This window comes from Cervus elaphus, chromosome 32 (assembly GCF_910594005.1).
Source record: "Cervus elaphus chromosome 32, mCerEla1.1, whole genome shotgun sequence".
Taxonomy (NCBI): domain Eukaryota; kingdom Metazoa; phylum Chordata; class Mammalia; order Artiodactyla; family Cervidae; genus Cervus; species Cervus elaphus.
Genome location: NC_057846.1, coordinates 34,345,692 through 34,362,971, shown reverse-complemented (window position 1 = coordinate 34,362,971; position 17,280 = coordinate 34,345,692). Strand labels below are relative to the sequence as shown.

The 17,280-nt window shown below is 35.3% G+C and overlaps 1 protein-coding gene across 3 annotated transcripts in view; it reads left to right on the top strand.

Annotated features, from left to right (window-relative positions):
* The window catches only part of PURG (purine rich element binding protein G), a 37,631-nt gene that overhangs the window by 6,052 nt on the left and 14,299 nt on the right, over nt 1-17,280 (top strand). Inside the window, exon 3 of one of the 3 annotated variants that reach the window (XM_043893953.1) lies at nt 3,847-9,506. The exons of the other annotated variants lie outside the window; for them this stretch is intronic. Coding sequence (XP_043749888.1) covers nt 3,847-3,852 — 6 coding nt within the window. The 3' untranslated portion in view covers nt 3,853-9,506. Of the gene's footprint in view, nt 1-3,846; nt 9,507-17,280 lie in introns of those variants that run through there. 3 annotated transcript variants of the gene reach the window in all.

Sequence of the window (17,280 nt, the reverse complement as noted above, 5' to 3'; positions counted from 1 at the left end):
ATATAAGAACTTTGCTTAGTCACCACGTAGTTTGAAGTCTGTCTTTTACCAAAACACCAAACATATTTGGTATTGGCAGGATAAAAATCTAAAGTAAACCACAAAGAGAATTTAAAATTGACTCTGTGCCAACAGAATAATACAGGTGTAATATTTATCCCTGCCAAATACAGATTCTTAAAATCCTTCTGGAGTTTCCTTCAAGATTCCTTGAATTTCATAGAGAAATGATGGCTCATGGCTAGCCCATCAGAGGAAGAGAGGAGAGATGTTCGCATGCTGTTAAGACAATCTGTAGTCCACAATGCTGTAGAAATGAGGTACAGGGAAATGTGTTTTTCCCAATTTAATGTCTTGTGAAAATTGGGTTTTTAGATCACAGTTACTCTGTCATACTCAAATTTATGTAGAAAAACAGTTTATGTGTTAGTGTATTTTCTTGAGTAATGTCAAAAATCTTTTCTCCTTAATTTGACATGGTTTTTTTAAGCAATTTAAATTTATTTAATCAATATTTTTGAATAGGGAAAACCTGCATATAGTACAAAATTTAGATGCTCCAGATTGATAGACACTGAAAGGTAGCAACTAGTGTTACCAATTTCTTGTGCATCCTTCTAAAGTTACTCTGCATATACACATATGTATATATACACACATTCTTTTAAAACATACAGTTAAAAACATATAGACACTCTCTTGTACCCAGTAGTATCAATATTAGGTCTATCATTATAAGTGTATTTTTCCCCTTCTCTTTTAGATGCCATGTTTGATCTAGTTACCATAGCATTTAATTTGAGCTATTTATGACACCAAGGGAACCCCAAGGAAATTTCAGATGACTCCCATTGGAGTTTACTCAAAGTGCAAATATATGTACATATCAATTTTTAAATGTATAAATATTCAGTTATCCTTCCTTATTCCAAACTACTTTGTGCTCATATCTCTCCCTCTCCTGCCCCTCAAAAAAGTGGTGTTCTTTTTCTTGATGTAATACAGTTCAGGATATGAAATTGTTTACCCAAAGATTATTTTAAATTAACTGTGTCCTCATGAAAAATACCCATATTTAAAAGCTTTAATAAATTATCACTTTTAATCAGTTTTTACTAATTCTGTTACTATTATTTTTATCCAAAGACCTTATCATTATTAGAGAAAATCAATACTAGAACCATCACAAAAGGTTATGACCCTGTTGAAGATTGTTGATTTAATAACATAAGCGTTTATATATATGATAAGAAAAGTATAGTTATTAATTAATCATTCAGTTAGCACTTAGTCAAATCCAAGACTAAACAAAAAAAACAGAAAATGCTAGTTCTGATTATTTAAAGCATTGGGTCCCTTTGAGGGACCCAGAGTCTACCAGAGTTCCTTGAGACCAAAAGATACTATGATGATTTGGGAAAAGACTAAATACCTTAGGGCTGTGTGGTTAAAAATACAATTAAACCATTTCTGTTCTCTGCCAGAAGAATATAAAATAGCACATATAATTGTTTTAAAATGTAGTAGCATAATTACTATTCCTGAAAATATAAACAAAGTTGCTTTAATTCCCCAACCCCTCCTAGCAAAAAGTCGTAATTCTCTTTTTATTCACATCAAGGGGGCATTTTAAGGTCAGTTTTCTAATAGCCAACAGGAAAAGATTATGTTCTGGAAGATTAACGTCCAGTACTTGAACCATGAAGGCTCCTATCTAGTTATGAATTAAAGCAACCAAAGTAAAAACTCCAATATTGTTAGAAGTAACTTCAAGAGTATATGGGTTGAGAAATAATTTTTTTATGGATTAGTATATGTAAACTTTATGAAAATGTTTAAAGACTTAAAAAATTAAAGCACTTTAATTCATCTTTAGAATAATCATAATGGCATGATTTTCTGTTTGTAACATGAGAAAGGTGTTGTTAGAAAGCGAGATTGTCTTAAACATATATTTTTAAAGTTTGCTTCTTTCATTTTAGTGAACAACTCACTATCCTTTGCAGAGTCTATAACATTGATTAAGATTTCCAGGTATTTAGTTGTTTAAGCTTAAAATGGTATGTAGGTATTGTTCCTTTTTTAAAGAGAGGGATCAAAAGGAAGGTAAATTCACCTTTGGAAAGAGTTTTGCTCACGTTTAGGCTAAAAATATTAATAATTTTCCATCCTTCATTAAAGAGTTTCCCATGTTGATGCTTTCTGGTAAATTTTTTCCCCAAACTTTACCTTCTTTGCAGTATCCCTTGTGAGATATTGCTTAGCCTTATTGAGGCCAGTAACATCTAGTAAATAAAATCTTACTGGAAATGAATTAGTGCTGCTATAGTGAAAGTAGTTTGTAATGTGAATATGGAGAGAACACTCTTTTAAATGGGATATACGATTTCTTCTTGAGTGTTGTTGACTTTTTTTCTAAGATTGAATAGCCATTGTCTGTACATGATTTTTACCTCTTTATACTTAGTTTCCATATTATTCTACTCAAACTATTCATTGTTCCCAGGAAATACTAGGAGTAAAGAAAAAGGAAAGTAATCCCTAAGAAAAGAGTTTACAGTATTTAAACATTTAAAAGTCACTCAAAGTGTAAGATTGTGGGGAAAATGCTTTTGTTGGTTTTAGTCTTTATCAAGGGATTACCTGGTGGCTTAGATCGTAAAGAATCTGCCTGCAATGCAGGAGACCCAGGTTTGATCCCTGAGTTGGGAAGATCTTTTGATAAGTCTTTATCAAAATAGCAATATAAATCTGGTTATTTGATCTGGGTAGAGGCAGAATGTCTTAATCTGAGATGCCCATATTTTGAAATATTCAGTATTTTGTCTTTTTAGAAGAAATAATTGTGTAGGATAATTCAGGATTTTATTTATGGTTTGTTGTGGGTTTGCTGAAGTTGTTGTCTAGAGGTCACAAATATAAAAGAAGAAATAGAGAAGAGAAAGGTGATGGCTGATTATTTTGCTTGACTGTAACGAAAGAAATCAGTCTAAGAGAACTGAGATAAATAAGTCATTCTCAGAATGAAATCTGTTTATTTAACCTTTGAAAGAGCATTTGAGAAAGAATCATAAGACCTAATTCTGCCAGTGTATGGCCTGGCCCTGAGCAAATCATTTAAGTTTGGTTCAGTTGTTTCTTTATATGAAACATGAACAATTTTGTCCTAGAAGCTAGGGTTCCCTCCTACTCTAAACTTTTTAAATTCTGTATTGATGGGGAGTGAAAGAAAAAACAGATGAATAATACCTGAACTGGAAAGTGTAAGAGATATTCTCTTTATATTAATAACAACTATAATAATGTAACAACCTGACAGGATGCCTGAAAGACTAGCAGGAGTGTCAGTTTTAGAATGTGTGTATCCCTGTAACCACACGAGAGACAATTTTGTTCGTAGTCTTCTTTAGAACCAAATTGTTGTATACTTACTCCATAACTACCCTAGGCTTTAAATTTTTTAACAAAAATTTTTGTTGTCTATTCAAGGTTTCCTTTTTAGAAAGCAGCATCACTAGGTCTATACATACTGTAGTCATTTTTTTATCTTAAGAAATATTAAAGTTAACATCAGTTACTGAAATGCCATTGTTCCAGAAATAACCATAAATTATATTGCTAAATAATATACTGCAACTATCATCACATTGGTCCCTGACAATCAGATACTTCCTTTGACCCCAATCTCCTTGGTCTTATTGAATGTCCTATATTACAAGTCATGACATTTAACAGAGAATATCAAGAACGATGAACTTCAAACAGTATTGTTCTGCTGCAGAGGACTGTAACTACTAGGGTGTGTCAAGATAAACCATAATAAGTTTGCTGTATTATTGTTTTTAGCCTTGAGAAACTGCAGAGGTTGGTGATTGGAGAGACAAGGAGCATCACACAGGTCTTTGTCTCAAAGGCTTTTATTTAGGCATCCCAGTCCTCCCCTGTGCACCGCCTACATCACTGCCGATAGAGGGGAGTTAAAAAGTTACAAAGAGTGACTGGCCTCCCAGGTGGCTCAGCTTTAAAGGATCCGCCTGCCAATGCAGGAGATACGGGTTTGATCCCTGGCTTGGGAAGATCCCCTGGAGAAGAAAATGGCAACCCACTCCAGTATTCTTGCATGGAAAAATCCCATGGACAGAGGAACCTGGAGGGCTAGAGTCCATGGGATCACAAAGAATCAGGCATGACTTAGCGACTAAACAACAGCAATCACAAAAAGTGACACCTTTCTCTCTAAACCCATCTTTTGGAGGCCTATTTCTTTATCAAAGACAGCATTTTAGAGCAAGGAAAGTGTATTTTGAAGTGCATATACACATATGTGATCTGTCAATTTCAAAAATACCTGTACACATAAAATTCCATTGCAGAAGCATTTAATGAAAGCCTTTAGCTGGTGGTGGTTCACGCTAGTAATCTGATCAACAGATTCTGTAGAGTGAATTGGCTGTTGTAGAATTTTTTTTTCTCTCCTTCTCCTCAAAATAGCAGATCCATTTTAGATTCATGATTGCTTCTTCTTCAGTGTAGTTTGAAATCTAACTCGGATGAAAAAGAATACTTTAGTTTGGCAGTTCTTCACCCTGGCCATTTTGTAGAAATTTTTCTCAGTTTCCCATTTCAGACCCTCCAAGCAGCTTTACCAAAAGAACACAGCTAAGTGACAGAATTACCCAGCAGATGAAACAACAAAATCTTGAGCTGACTTAGGAATAAAGATATGGATATGTACAAGACACCTTGTATGTACAGAACGTACAGAACTTTTCTTATCATTTGCTAATTTACTTCAGAAACAGCTATATTTTATTTCTAGGTCCTTTAAACTAGCAAGGTGATTTATGCCAATAATTGTCAGTCTAGAATTTAAATAGGTAGAATAGTCTGAAGTTTCAGTTGCATTTACTATGGGGTTTTATCTTTTGGGTAGGATGCATAAAGGGCTTACCAAGTGGCTCAGTGGCAAAGAATCTGCCTGCCAACACAAGAGACGCAAGAGTCTCGGGTTCTAGACTCGCAAGGAATCTTCCTGAGTCAGGAAGACGCCCTGGCCCCCTGGAGGAGGAAGTGGCACCCCACTCCAGTATTCTGGCCTGGAAAATCCCATGGACAGAGGAGCCTGGTAGGCTGCAGTCAGCCCACAAGGTTGCAAAGAGTCAGACACTTTTGAGTCAGACACAGTTGAGCAACTGAGCACACAAACACACATCGATCACTGTTTAGTAAATTCCCACAAAAGGGTAAACCATGTTATCATCAGGCATAAAAATAGACTTTTAAATTCTGTCGCTTATAAATAACCTTCCTTATCTTTCCCATCCCTTCTGTACATTCTACCCTGTTGAAGGTGGTATGGTGGTTCAGTCGCTAACTCACATCTGACTGTTTACAACCCTGCATCGCGCCAGGCTTCCCTGTCCTTCGCCGTCTCCCAGAGTTTGCTCAAACTCATGTCCATTGAGTTGATGACGCCATCCAACCATCTCATCCTCTGTCGTCCCCTTCTCCTCCTGCCCTCCATCTTTCCCAGCAACAGAGTCTTTTCCAATGAGTCGGCTCTTTGCATCAGGTGACCAAAGTATCGGAGCTTCAGCTTCAACGTTAGTCCTTCCAATGAATATCCAGTGTTGATTTCCTTGAAAGTGGTTAAAGACTCGTTTTTTTCCCACTACCACCGTGGCCCCTCTCTATCCTATTTATTTGTTCCAATGACTATTGAAACACCACAAAGAAAGGCTAAAGCTCATCTTTGAAAAAGTATAAAAGGCCCTATGAACTTGACTTTGGACTCTTAAGAAAGAAGGGCTGCTGCTTCACTTAACTAATTTCAACACTCTGATCAGAACTTCTGTGTAACAGTTTAAGATGATGAGAAAACATTTTACTTGGGATGATACAGCCTGAAAGGTCAGTTACTCCCACTGTTCAGTACCCAGCAGGTCTTCAGAAAATATTTTGACTAACATGATTGACAGGTAATTTCAGAAATGAATTTAGCCTCTAGGAAAATTGCACCATGACCATTTTCAAACAGAAAGTGTTAACAAAAGGGAGAGTCAAGTAAGATTTATCGGTACTAATGACTACTTCCATGCTCTAGGAAGTACTAATAAGTACTATTGTCTTCCATGCTCTAGGCTTTGCTAGACATCTTCTACTGTTATCCTTATCTTAATATAATTTTCCAGAGGCTTAGAAACTGGTTCAGAATATATTTGATCCTTATTGACACAAAGCCAAAGAGTGTGCTCAGTTAGGCCAGAATGCCTTTAAGACTTACTCTGAGATTTAACCCCAACTAATAAAGCACAGTCTACCCCAGCCACCACTGTCAATAAATCTGCCTCCGATTACTGGGAATTATTTTTAATCCAAAACTATTCCCTATACCTGGGGCTGGTACCACCAAAAGACACTTATTTACATGAACATTTATCTAGCTGGTTAAACTATGATGCCAATCCAACTTACTTGATTTTTGGTGTAGATTATAGATTGAACCTCTTATCCTGACCAAGTGTTTCAAATAAATGTGAATAACTTTTTAAAGGGATCAGATGATGAAAATACAGATGATCATTCCAATTCTACCCAAAGGGCACAGAGGAAACAAATTACTATTCACTGTGGGTCTGCAGTTTAATTTTCATGATCCAAAGTTAACTGGTTATGTCTAACAGGTCTTGGCAATATTAGAGTTTCATTGGGTGTTTTTTTTTTTTTTTCTTTTTGGCAACTTTTTCTGCCATCCTACTCTTTCTGCATTGTTCCATTCATTTTCATATTTTAATTACCAAGTTTCCTCTTTTTCTTCTGAACTCCAAAAGGATAAACTGTGATGCCTGCCCTGTTTACAGATCCAGTGGTTTTCAAACTTTAAGAGAATTAGAATCACCTAGAGGGTTTGTTAAACCAGTTTAGTGGCCCTTACCCCCAGAGTTTCTGTTCCTTAGGTATGGGGAGTGAAGAGAGGAGCAAGAATTTGTGTTTCTCATATATTTGCAGGGGACCCCATGCGGCCGATCTGGGGACCATACTTTAGTACTTACAGTACTCTAGGTTGATATGATTCTACCTTAGCTACACAGGATGCTGAAGCAGAAACTTGGGTCAAGACAACTGTAGCATCTTGCTGGGAAAAAGATCCAGCATTATTCCTTCTGCTTTGAGAAGTTTACAAATCCCAGAGTTGACAAAAAGATGGTTTTTTGCAACTTTTTCTGCCATCCTACTCTTTCTGCTTTATGCCATTCACTTTCATATTTTAACCTTTTTGAATAAATTGACTAGAGGTTGGGTAAAGAATTATTTTCTTCCCTTTCATTACATTTAAGAATTCATTAGTTGCCTCTGATTTTTTAACAGCTATCTTGAGATAATTGTGATTGGAATTAACCATTATGAATCCTTATGTGAAAAGCTTAGCTTTCAGATTTGTGGAGACTGTAACATATTTTTGATTTATTAATAACTGGTAGACAAGTCTTGCTAAAGGAAAGTGAATAATTTCTATACTCAAGAACTGTTAATACAAGTTTTAGTGAATACTAAGTATTAGGACTTGAAGGGACCTTGGAATTAGTTTGGTCCCTTAAATTTACATTTTGTGATATACTCCATGTACTTCAAAGGTCCATAATTACTAAAATAGGCTAGGTAAACAGATAATAAAGGTTAAAACTTAAAATGCTGCTTAGCTCTCAAGATACATAAGTGGTAAGAGATACAGTATAATTCTTTTGCAAGACTGTGATATTTTCACCATCTTCCTAAGTCCTATCTGTATGCAGAGGATAGAGGAAATATATATATATATGTATATATACACACACACACACACACACACACTATAGTGTATTTACGTACTTTTTCAGATTAACAGTTGGACCCACTGATTTAAATTTAGAGATACTTCACCTAAATACTCACTGGGAATATTATTTGGAAACATAACTAACATATTAATAATTCATCTTATGTTTGTCAACTTGAGGACATTCTATAATTAGCGTGTTGATCAAAATTAATAAAAGCTATTTTATATATAAATATAATTAATAAATATGACTATATGTAAACTCTTAGCAGCTGTCATTTTAGTGGATCACATCCTATCAGAAATACTAAATTCATATGTATACACTTGGTGGTTCTGCAAGTTCTTTAACTTCTCTTTACAGCTTCAGTGCTTACTGAGTGAATGAGTGAATTCACAATGAACGAATTCCTAATTGTGAAAAAGATTAACTGCTGATCTATCAGAGATGGGCTTCCCGGGTAGCTCAGCTGGTAAAGAATCTGCCTGCAGTGCAGGAGACCTGGGTTCAATCCCTGGGTAGAGAAGATTCCCTCACACATGATGCATAAAGGTAATTAATAAATCAGAAAAATAAGTGGACTATTGTAACTTTGATAACTCTTTTCTACTTAGAGTGAATTTCTTAGAAATAATGGTTAGAACTTTTGTAGTCAGGTCCTCTGTTGATTTAACAGGTAGGATAAAGAAGTGTGATTTCAGTTTTTCTAATATTATTCTGGAAAAAGAGGAACTTGATCACTTCCTCCCAGCACTTGTTACTGCGAAACAAGACCCAGCTTTCCAATTTTCATGAGCTTTACTACTTAAATGAATTAGTTAAGACAGGTTTCATGAAATTTGCCCTTCAAAATCAAATCCAACTTTAATTTTCATAAGAAATTTTTTATTTTTAATCATTCTTTTCAGAAAGGATTTTTTTTAAGGAATAAATTTAGTATTTACTTTGGCTTTTTTGAAAGGACTTATACAGGCTTATTTGGAAAGCCATGACAGTATGGTAAGTTGGAAAACCAAATTATTGGATATTATCAAATAAAGGTTTTCTTTATAGAAATCCAGATTAAATTCTGTTTAAAGATTGAAGCAATAAAATAATATTTTCACTTCTTTTTTTTTTTTTTGCACTACTAATTTAAGATGGAAAGAAGCCGTGAAGTTTGCTAATTTCAGCTCAGATAGTCTGTATTACAGATTAGGCTTCCGAGAAAGTTGATTATTGTTGCAAATAATATGTGTGATTCTCTCCTGGAGAATTTCAAGGCTTTACAAAAGGCTGAAGGATATTAGTGGCAATAATATCTAAATTCAGGGATCTAGTGTAAACCAATATGAAAATCAGTTCTCACTTGGAGAGTCCACTTTTTTTTCTGGTCACTTCTTAAGCCATTTGTGCTTTCTGTGATACTGTAACATATCCAAATTTCAAAAGGACAAGTACTATAATACCTTTAAGAGAGAGACCTGAATACATTGAAATATATTATGCCAAAGTCCATAAACTGTATATGTATTACATATTTCTAACTATTTAGCTAACTACATTTTACTCTACAAGATTATTGTATGTGTGTGTATAAAATTATAAAGAGAGACCAGTTCTTTCTGCATCCCCTTCCATGCCTTGGAGAAACAGGGACAAATTGGCTTCATCTTGTTTGTTACTACAGTTGGTTGGCTGCCCTAAAGTGCTAGAAATTTGCCTCTAGAGGGAAAGAGAAAAGAACAGCATTCATGCCAAATATTTGCTATTTGGCTAAAGTCATCTCTGCTTTAGAGCTATAAAGTTCTCATTGTAGTTCTGAAAATTTCAAACTCAGCCAGACAACTGGCCCTTGGAGCAGAAAACTGTCATAGGAATGTGTCTCTCCTAATGCTTTCAAGAGAATTTTTTGTTCATCTAATGGTCCCTCCTTTACCACAGCAGAGAATCTCTTCTGTGCCTCTGAAGAACTCAAAGGACCATGGTCATGATGATGTCATCAAGAATCTCCTTCGGAATTTAACTTTATATTTGCCTTTAATGAGTTCTAACTTCCATTAAAATGACAACATTTTCTCTCTTTAAATCAGCCCAGAACCTCCCTGCTGGTCCAGTGGTTGAGAATCTACCTTCCAGTGTGGGCAATGTGGGTTTGCTTCCTAGTTGGTGAACTAAGATCCCATGTACTATGCAATGAAGCCAAAAAAAAAAAAAAAAATTCAGCCTAGACATTCTCAAATATTAGCATACATAGCAATTAAAAATGCAGGTTCTTGTCCCCATCCCTGGAGATTCTGATTTTGTTGGTCCAGAGTAGAGTTTGAGATTGGCTTTTTTCATTCTGATACAGATGGTCTGGAGGCCATTCTTTGTCTTAGACTTACAGTCTTTCATCCATATCATTTTTGTAGCTGGAATTGCTTAAATTTTAATACTGTCAGGCATAACACGATGGAAGATGATTTTTTGGTTATGTTATTAGCAAGTAATATCTGTAGCTCTCTAAGAGAGGCTTAATACACAAATCCAAGTATTTAAGATTTTGTGCTGTCATATTAGGGGCTTCCCTGGTGGCTCAGATGGTAAAGAGTCTGCCTGCAGTGCAAGAGACCCGGATTCCCGGGGTTCAATCCCTGGGTCGGGAAGATCCCCTGGAGAAGGGAATGGCTACCCACTTCAGTATTTGTTGGCTAGCTTTCTGGGCAGTGATCACTGGGAATGTCAGTTCCCCATCTCTGAAATTCAGGTTCAAACTACTTGACGTGTGCCTACTGGTTACATTCTCCCCAGATTTGATAACCAAGATACTCTTGAGTCTTTCCAGCCCAATTCAAATCCACAGGTAATTTGTCTTCTCACAAGTTGACCAAGTCTTGAATAACTCCTCAACCTTGTTTTTTTCAGCTATAACTTACAATTTATTAGAAGTAGAAAAACATATCCTTAATCAGTCTGAATTCCTCCCTTCTGATCTTGCTCAACTTGTGTTTATGTGTGTTTAAAACAGTACATAACAAGAAATGTACTACCTTAACCACTTCGAAGTATACAGTTCATTGGTGTTTAAATATATTCACCTTGTTATACAACCAATCTCTGAAACTTTTTCATCTTCCAAAACTGAAACTCTGTACCCATTAAACATTCCTCATCCTACCATCCCCATCTCCTTGCAACCCCCATTCTACTGTCTTCTCAACCTTTTTTCTCAATAAGCAAGATATTTCCTTAACTGTTCTTCCATCAATAATGAGTTTATAATTATTGCTGCTTAGCTCTCCAAGTAGAATCCTTATATATTCTTTATTGTTATAATCCTCATGCAAAAAGATATACAATCACAGGACAATTATGCTTCTATTAAGAACTCCTTATACTCTTTGGGTGACTGTGAATGAGGATATTTTATTCTGGAAATGATTTACAGGGAAAGGTAACCCTTTATTCTTCCTGAGACTGAGAGGATTCCAGTGGAATCTTTGTGCCTGTTTGTTGAAAGTTTGAAGTTAGAGTTACCAGTGCAAATAGGCTAAATCCTGGAATTTCCTAGACTTTTCCTATGTACATCCTAGAATTGTCTTCTTCTAGACAATTCTTGTATAATAGATTACTTGTATAATATATACTTGTATATATAATAGGTTGAAAATTTACTTGTATAATATAATAGATTGGAAATTTTCCTGGTTTTTGACAGTGTTGATGTTCACTAGGTGATTTCAGAATCTTTGCTTAGTACAATATGAAACTGTTTAGCTTTAAGTAGCTTTATTACAAACATAATTTGGGAGGAATAGCTATAAATAAAAATACATTTTCTTCAAGTGAAGTGTTTCACATGCTATTTTCAAAATCATTGGCAGTTGAGAAAAAACTCAACCCAAGAAACATTTTCAAAACTCTTAAAGTTTTTCCTCAAAAAGCTTCTCTTACTCTGTTATTAAAATTTTTCAAGAACTCAATAAAGCAGTATCCATCTAAATAACCAGAAATGCTATAATTATAAGAATTATGCTTATGTTCTTGACATAAGGAAAAAAAATTAATTTTTTTGGCTTAAATTATCTTGGAACTGGGACTTCTGTAGTGGTCCAGTGGTTAAGACTTCACACTTCCAATGCAGGGGATATGGGTTCAATCCCTCATTGAAAACTAATACCACATACTGTTCAGGGCAGCCATTAAAAAAAATAAATACGTTGGAACTGGCACAAAAACTAATTGATCATGATTCTTGAATAATGACAACTGAATATTCATTTTATTAATTTAACAATTTATAATATCAATGTATCATGAGTTTTATCTCCATACTTTTTGTAGTACCTAGATTTTTCTTTAATGATATGTTGCAACGAAAATATTTCAAAGAAAATTCCTTAAAATTGAATTTTGTTACTCCTTTGATTTCTATTAAAAATCAAAAATGTTTTCTCAATAAGCGGAAAAAAAATTTGAGTTGAAAAGACTTAATGAAAGAGTTGGAGTGCATCTGGTCCAGTAACATACTAAGCAATTATTTTTTTTCTTTGCAGTGCTCCCATCACTATATATATAATTTGGCCACACTGTGCACCTTGTGGAATCTTAGTTCCCCCACCAGGGATTGAACTTGGACCCTCGGGAGTGAAAGTGCTGTGTCCTAACCACTGGACTGCCATTGGACTGCCAGGGAACTCCCTCCCATCACTATTTATGATCTTTCTCTATTGCCTACCATTGTCATCCCGCAAACACAGAACTTCTCTTGGTGTCCTGTAATCCTCACAGCACATGCTGTTAACAACCTAGAAGTTAATCTCTCCTCTCTTTGTAATCTCTAACATAAGCTAGGCATTAATGTTTTGCCAGTTGGGAATCTTTAATGTGGTAAACTCCAGTCTGAAAATTCCCCCAAGTTCTGAGCCTTTTTTTTCCTTTTAACGGCCGTTTATCAGTTACAATATTAAACTTACTTAGAATTAGTACTGCCTGTGTGACTTATAATAATTAAAACTAGTTTTTAATATTCTTTAAACATAGCTAAACAGTACTCTTATTTAAGGATCTTTTGGGTCATTAGGTAACTATGTGCAATTTGGTTTGTTAATCACTACCATTTACTGTTTGACTCATTTTTGGAAAAAGACTCCCAATATTACATTTACTGATGTGGCAAGCTGGGATTCAAGCAGTACCTTCCATTAGGTAATCTGCTTCTGATCTGAGACATATTATAGAAAATCTACACTTCAATGGAAACTTATGATTTATGTGGAAAGAATTAATCTTAGATAAACATGAAATTTGATTATTAGGTAATTTGCTTCTGACATGAGACATATTATAGACAATCTACACTTTGATGGAAACTTAACGATTTATGTGGAAAAACTTAATTTTAGATAAACATGAAATTTGATTATTAGATTTAAGTAATTCAATTATAACTGACAGGCTTATTTTAATAATTTTGTTTCAAAAATAACTGTAAAATGACTGTGGGTGCCAAATTACTCACTATATTTGTGCTATTATTTATAAAGCAAAAAAAATTTCAAGTGTGTGTTATTTGGACTATTACTTCAAGCATTCGTGGACTTTAAAGGATCCTAAGGTCTCGCCTGTGTTGTCCTGATACACAGAGGTGTGGTGCAGAGGCTGAGTGCTATGTTGTATGTTATCATTCGAAAGCCCCAGCTCTGGTGTTTTCAAGATAGGTTTGTTGTTTAGTTGCTAAGTCATGTCTGACTCTGTGACCCCATGGATTGTAGCCCACCAGGCTCCTCTCATGGGATTTTTCAGGCAGGAATATTGGATTCTCCAGGGGATCGTCCTGACCCAGGGATTGAACCCTGAGTCTCCTGCCTGGCAGGTGGATTCTTGACCACTGAGCCGCCTGGGAAGGCCCTAGGTAGGCTTACAGCAGGTCATTTCACTGCTGTGGACCCCAGCTTGTTTATCCATCAGTGTGAGCATTGGATCAGAAGAACCTTTCAATTTCTGTATCCATGGAGTCATGAAACTTCTAAAGTTACCTTCAGCTTCCTTCTGTGGCCTTTTCTTATTTTCTCCACATCTTATCCATTTCATCTGACATTAATTGATCATCCTTTCTTTCTTGGCATCCTTCATGTTTAGTTACAGTTGCTTTAATAAAGTGTAGACTTATTTTTTGGTCGTGTATACTAAAAACACAGGCCATTCTTTTAGTTCCAAAAGGTTTTTTTTTAGACACAGCCTAGAACATGATTAAATATATTTAAAAATTTAAACTTAACTTTCCTGTACAGAAATCCCATCTCCTTAACTTGAATTTAAGTTTAAAACCAGAGGCTGTTTTTTCTTCCTCTTTTTTATTCCCCTCTACACCTTGCCCTGGGCTGATGACTAAAATCATCCCTCTTCATTTAATCACAAGCGTTCCTATTCCTGTTTTGCCTTTGAAATCTTGTTGCCTGAAGATCATAGTACTTAACAGACAAATCAGAATGATGACAAGTGGAAATGAAAGTGATCATTTAAAAACTTGATAAGAAATACTATGTCATCTTATTCCAAAAACTGACTCACAAATCTTGTAGCATATGAGATCTTTGGTTTCCTGCCCATCCTAAATTTTACTTCAGAAATATTTTGTCCCTTGCTTAATAGATAAATGATCCTGTTCTTGTATTCACTCAGTGAGTATTAAGTGGCTGCTCTGTGCCAGCCCTTTTGCTAAGAACTCAAGATACAGTGCTTTATGAAAGAATAATATTCTACTGCCATTAGCTTGAAGTGGGCCATGTCCAAAGTTATTTGATTCAAAGCAACTGTTGGAGCCTAATCAATCTGTCATTTTTTTCCATTCACTGGATACCCATCTGATTATCTGCCACAGGCCTGGCCTTGTGTTGGTAAATATAAGTATGTTTGGAGCTGTTATTAAAGTTGTATGACTTTTCCCTTGAACAATTTATTCTCTAAATGTGATGAATGATCTGCATCTAGATTGCATCTGCATTATGGTACTTAGGATATATTTCATTGATGCAATTTAGAGAACTACAATGATACTACTTTAAACAATATCTCTGTTTTCTCCATTCCAAGTCTCTTTTTAATTAATTTTTTAATTGAAAGATAATTGCTTTATAGAATTTTTGGTGTTTTGTGTCAAACCTCAACATGAATCAGCCATAGGTGTACACATATCCCCTCCCTTTTGAACCTCCCTCCCATCTCCCTCCCCATCCCAGCCCTCTAGGTTGATACAGGAGCCACTGTTTGAGTTTCCTGAACCAGACAGCAAATTCTCGTTGGCTATCTATTTTACATATGGTTATGTAGTTTCCATGTTACTCTTTCCATATATCTCACCCTCTCCTCCCCTTTCCCCATGTCCATAAATCTATTCTCTATGTCTGTTTCTCCACTGCTGCCCTGTAAATAAATTCTTCTGTACCATTTTTCTAGATTCCATATATTTGCATTAGAATATGATATTTATCTTTCTCTTTCTGACTTACTTCACTCTGTATAATAGGTTCTAGGTTCATCCATCTCATTAAAACTGACTCAGATGCATTCCTTTTTATGGCTGAGTAATATTATATTACGTATGTGTAGCAGAACTACTTTATCCATTCATCTGTCGATGGACATCTAGGTTGCTTCCATGTTGTAGCTATTGTAAATAGTGCTGCAGTGAACAATGGGATACATGTGTCTTTTTCAGTTTTCCATTCCAAGTCTCTGTTGATGTCCTAGGATGAAAATAATGATTCTGATCCATCTCATGTGCTGTGTTCAAATGGTGATGACTTCCTGAGCTCTAAAGTTGGAGACTGTGGAGTCCCAGGCAGGCTCATCCTAAGACCCCTGTGACTTCTGTGTGTCCATGGGGTTCAGCTGGGTAGAGGATGAGGAAGACAAGGAGTAGTAACTTTCATGTCACATGTTTGTCCTCCCTGCCCCAGATCTTTGTATTCATCTTCACTTTAATTTAATTTCATTCTTATCATGTATATGATATCTTCATGCACTCCTTTTCTCTCCATATGTCTAGATTGATACACAAAATCCATCCATGTTCTCGACTATGAATTACTCACCAATGTCTTAGCTGAATGCAGTAAACCTGATTCAACTGTGTCTGTGTAAATCACAAGCTGTAATAATTTTCACTGTAGACTCATTGCAATGAAGAGCTGTTAATGGATAAATTCAATTATTTTTTGGCACAAAAGATTCATTTATCCTGAAAGTTTTTCTATAAATGGCCATTGCTGCTAAAATATTTTCTAATTCAATGTTAAAAAAAATTATGGGATTTTTAAATTATAATAATTTTCATGTAATTTGACATTTTTCAAAGTTCTTTCATATATTGGATCTCATTTCATCCTGATGAAAATACTAATTCAGATGAATTTAGATCAGTATCACTAACCTCATTTAACAGATGAAGAAAACAGATCCAGGCAGGTTAAACAACTTTGCTGTAAATCACTTAGTGATCTACTAAAATAACCAAGGTTTATAAGGAGCCCACGGCTTGTTGAAGCCTTCATAATAAAACTATAGAAATTTTAAATGGTAAACTTAAAATTTGTTCAAATTAAGTACATGCTTTTTATAGCTAAATAAAATATTTTTTTAATGCATTCTAGTTACTTTCCTGTTTTTGTTACATCTTTAGGTGCAATTCTGCACTGAATTTTTTTATCTATTTTGGCCCTGGCGGAAGGCATGTCAAATCTTTATATTGGTGTGCATGTCTATACAGAAACCACCTGCCTAGATTCAGCCACTAGTTACTGAGAACTTGACCCTCTTTCCTGAGCTTCCCACCCTAGTGAACCTCCCAGAACTGGATCCTATTGACTAGAATACAAATCCCTTCCTGTAGACTCGAGTCTTACCATGGCATTGCGTTGCATTGTAGCCTTCAAACAATGTTATTTGGAGAATTTAAGAGAGAAAACTATTTGCACAATAAATTCAATTAATAATTAAAAGTCAACTGGTGATTTTTTTTTTCCCCTACACGCTCGTGAACAAGAGATAAATGATCACATAATAAGTTGGAAGCAGGCTTTTTTGGAAACCCATTTGAAACAGATGTTCCAAGTTTTTAGCAAATTAACTCAAGAACCCACATCTTCTTCCATTATATCATTATAATAGTTAACAGTGCAGTAATCTTCTTCACCCACACACAAAATTTTATCATGTTCACTGTGTTATATTTATTGAAGCAGAAAATCAAAATAATCATACATACTAGGAATATTTGAATTTCAACAGGCTCAGAGCATTGTGGTTAAAACTGTTGACTAGGAAGTTCCAGTGAATAAATGAATTGTTCCTAGCATTCCCAGTTAACCATGGTTTTGTAGCCTCACAGGGGCTTCCCTCACAGCTCAGTTGGTAAAGAATCCACCTGCAAAGCAGGAGACCCTGGTTCGATTCCTGAGTTGGGAAGATCACCTGGAAAAGGGATAGGCTACCCACT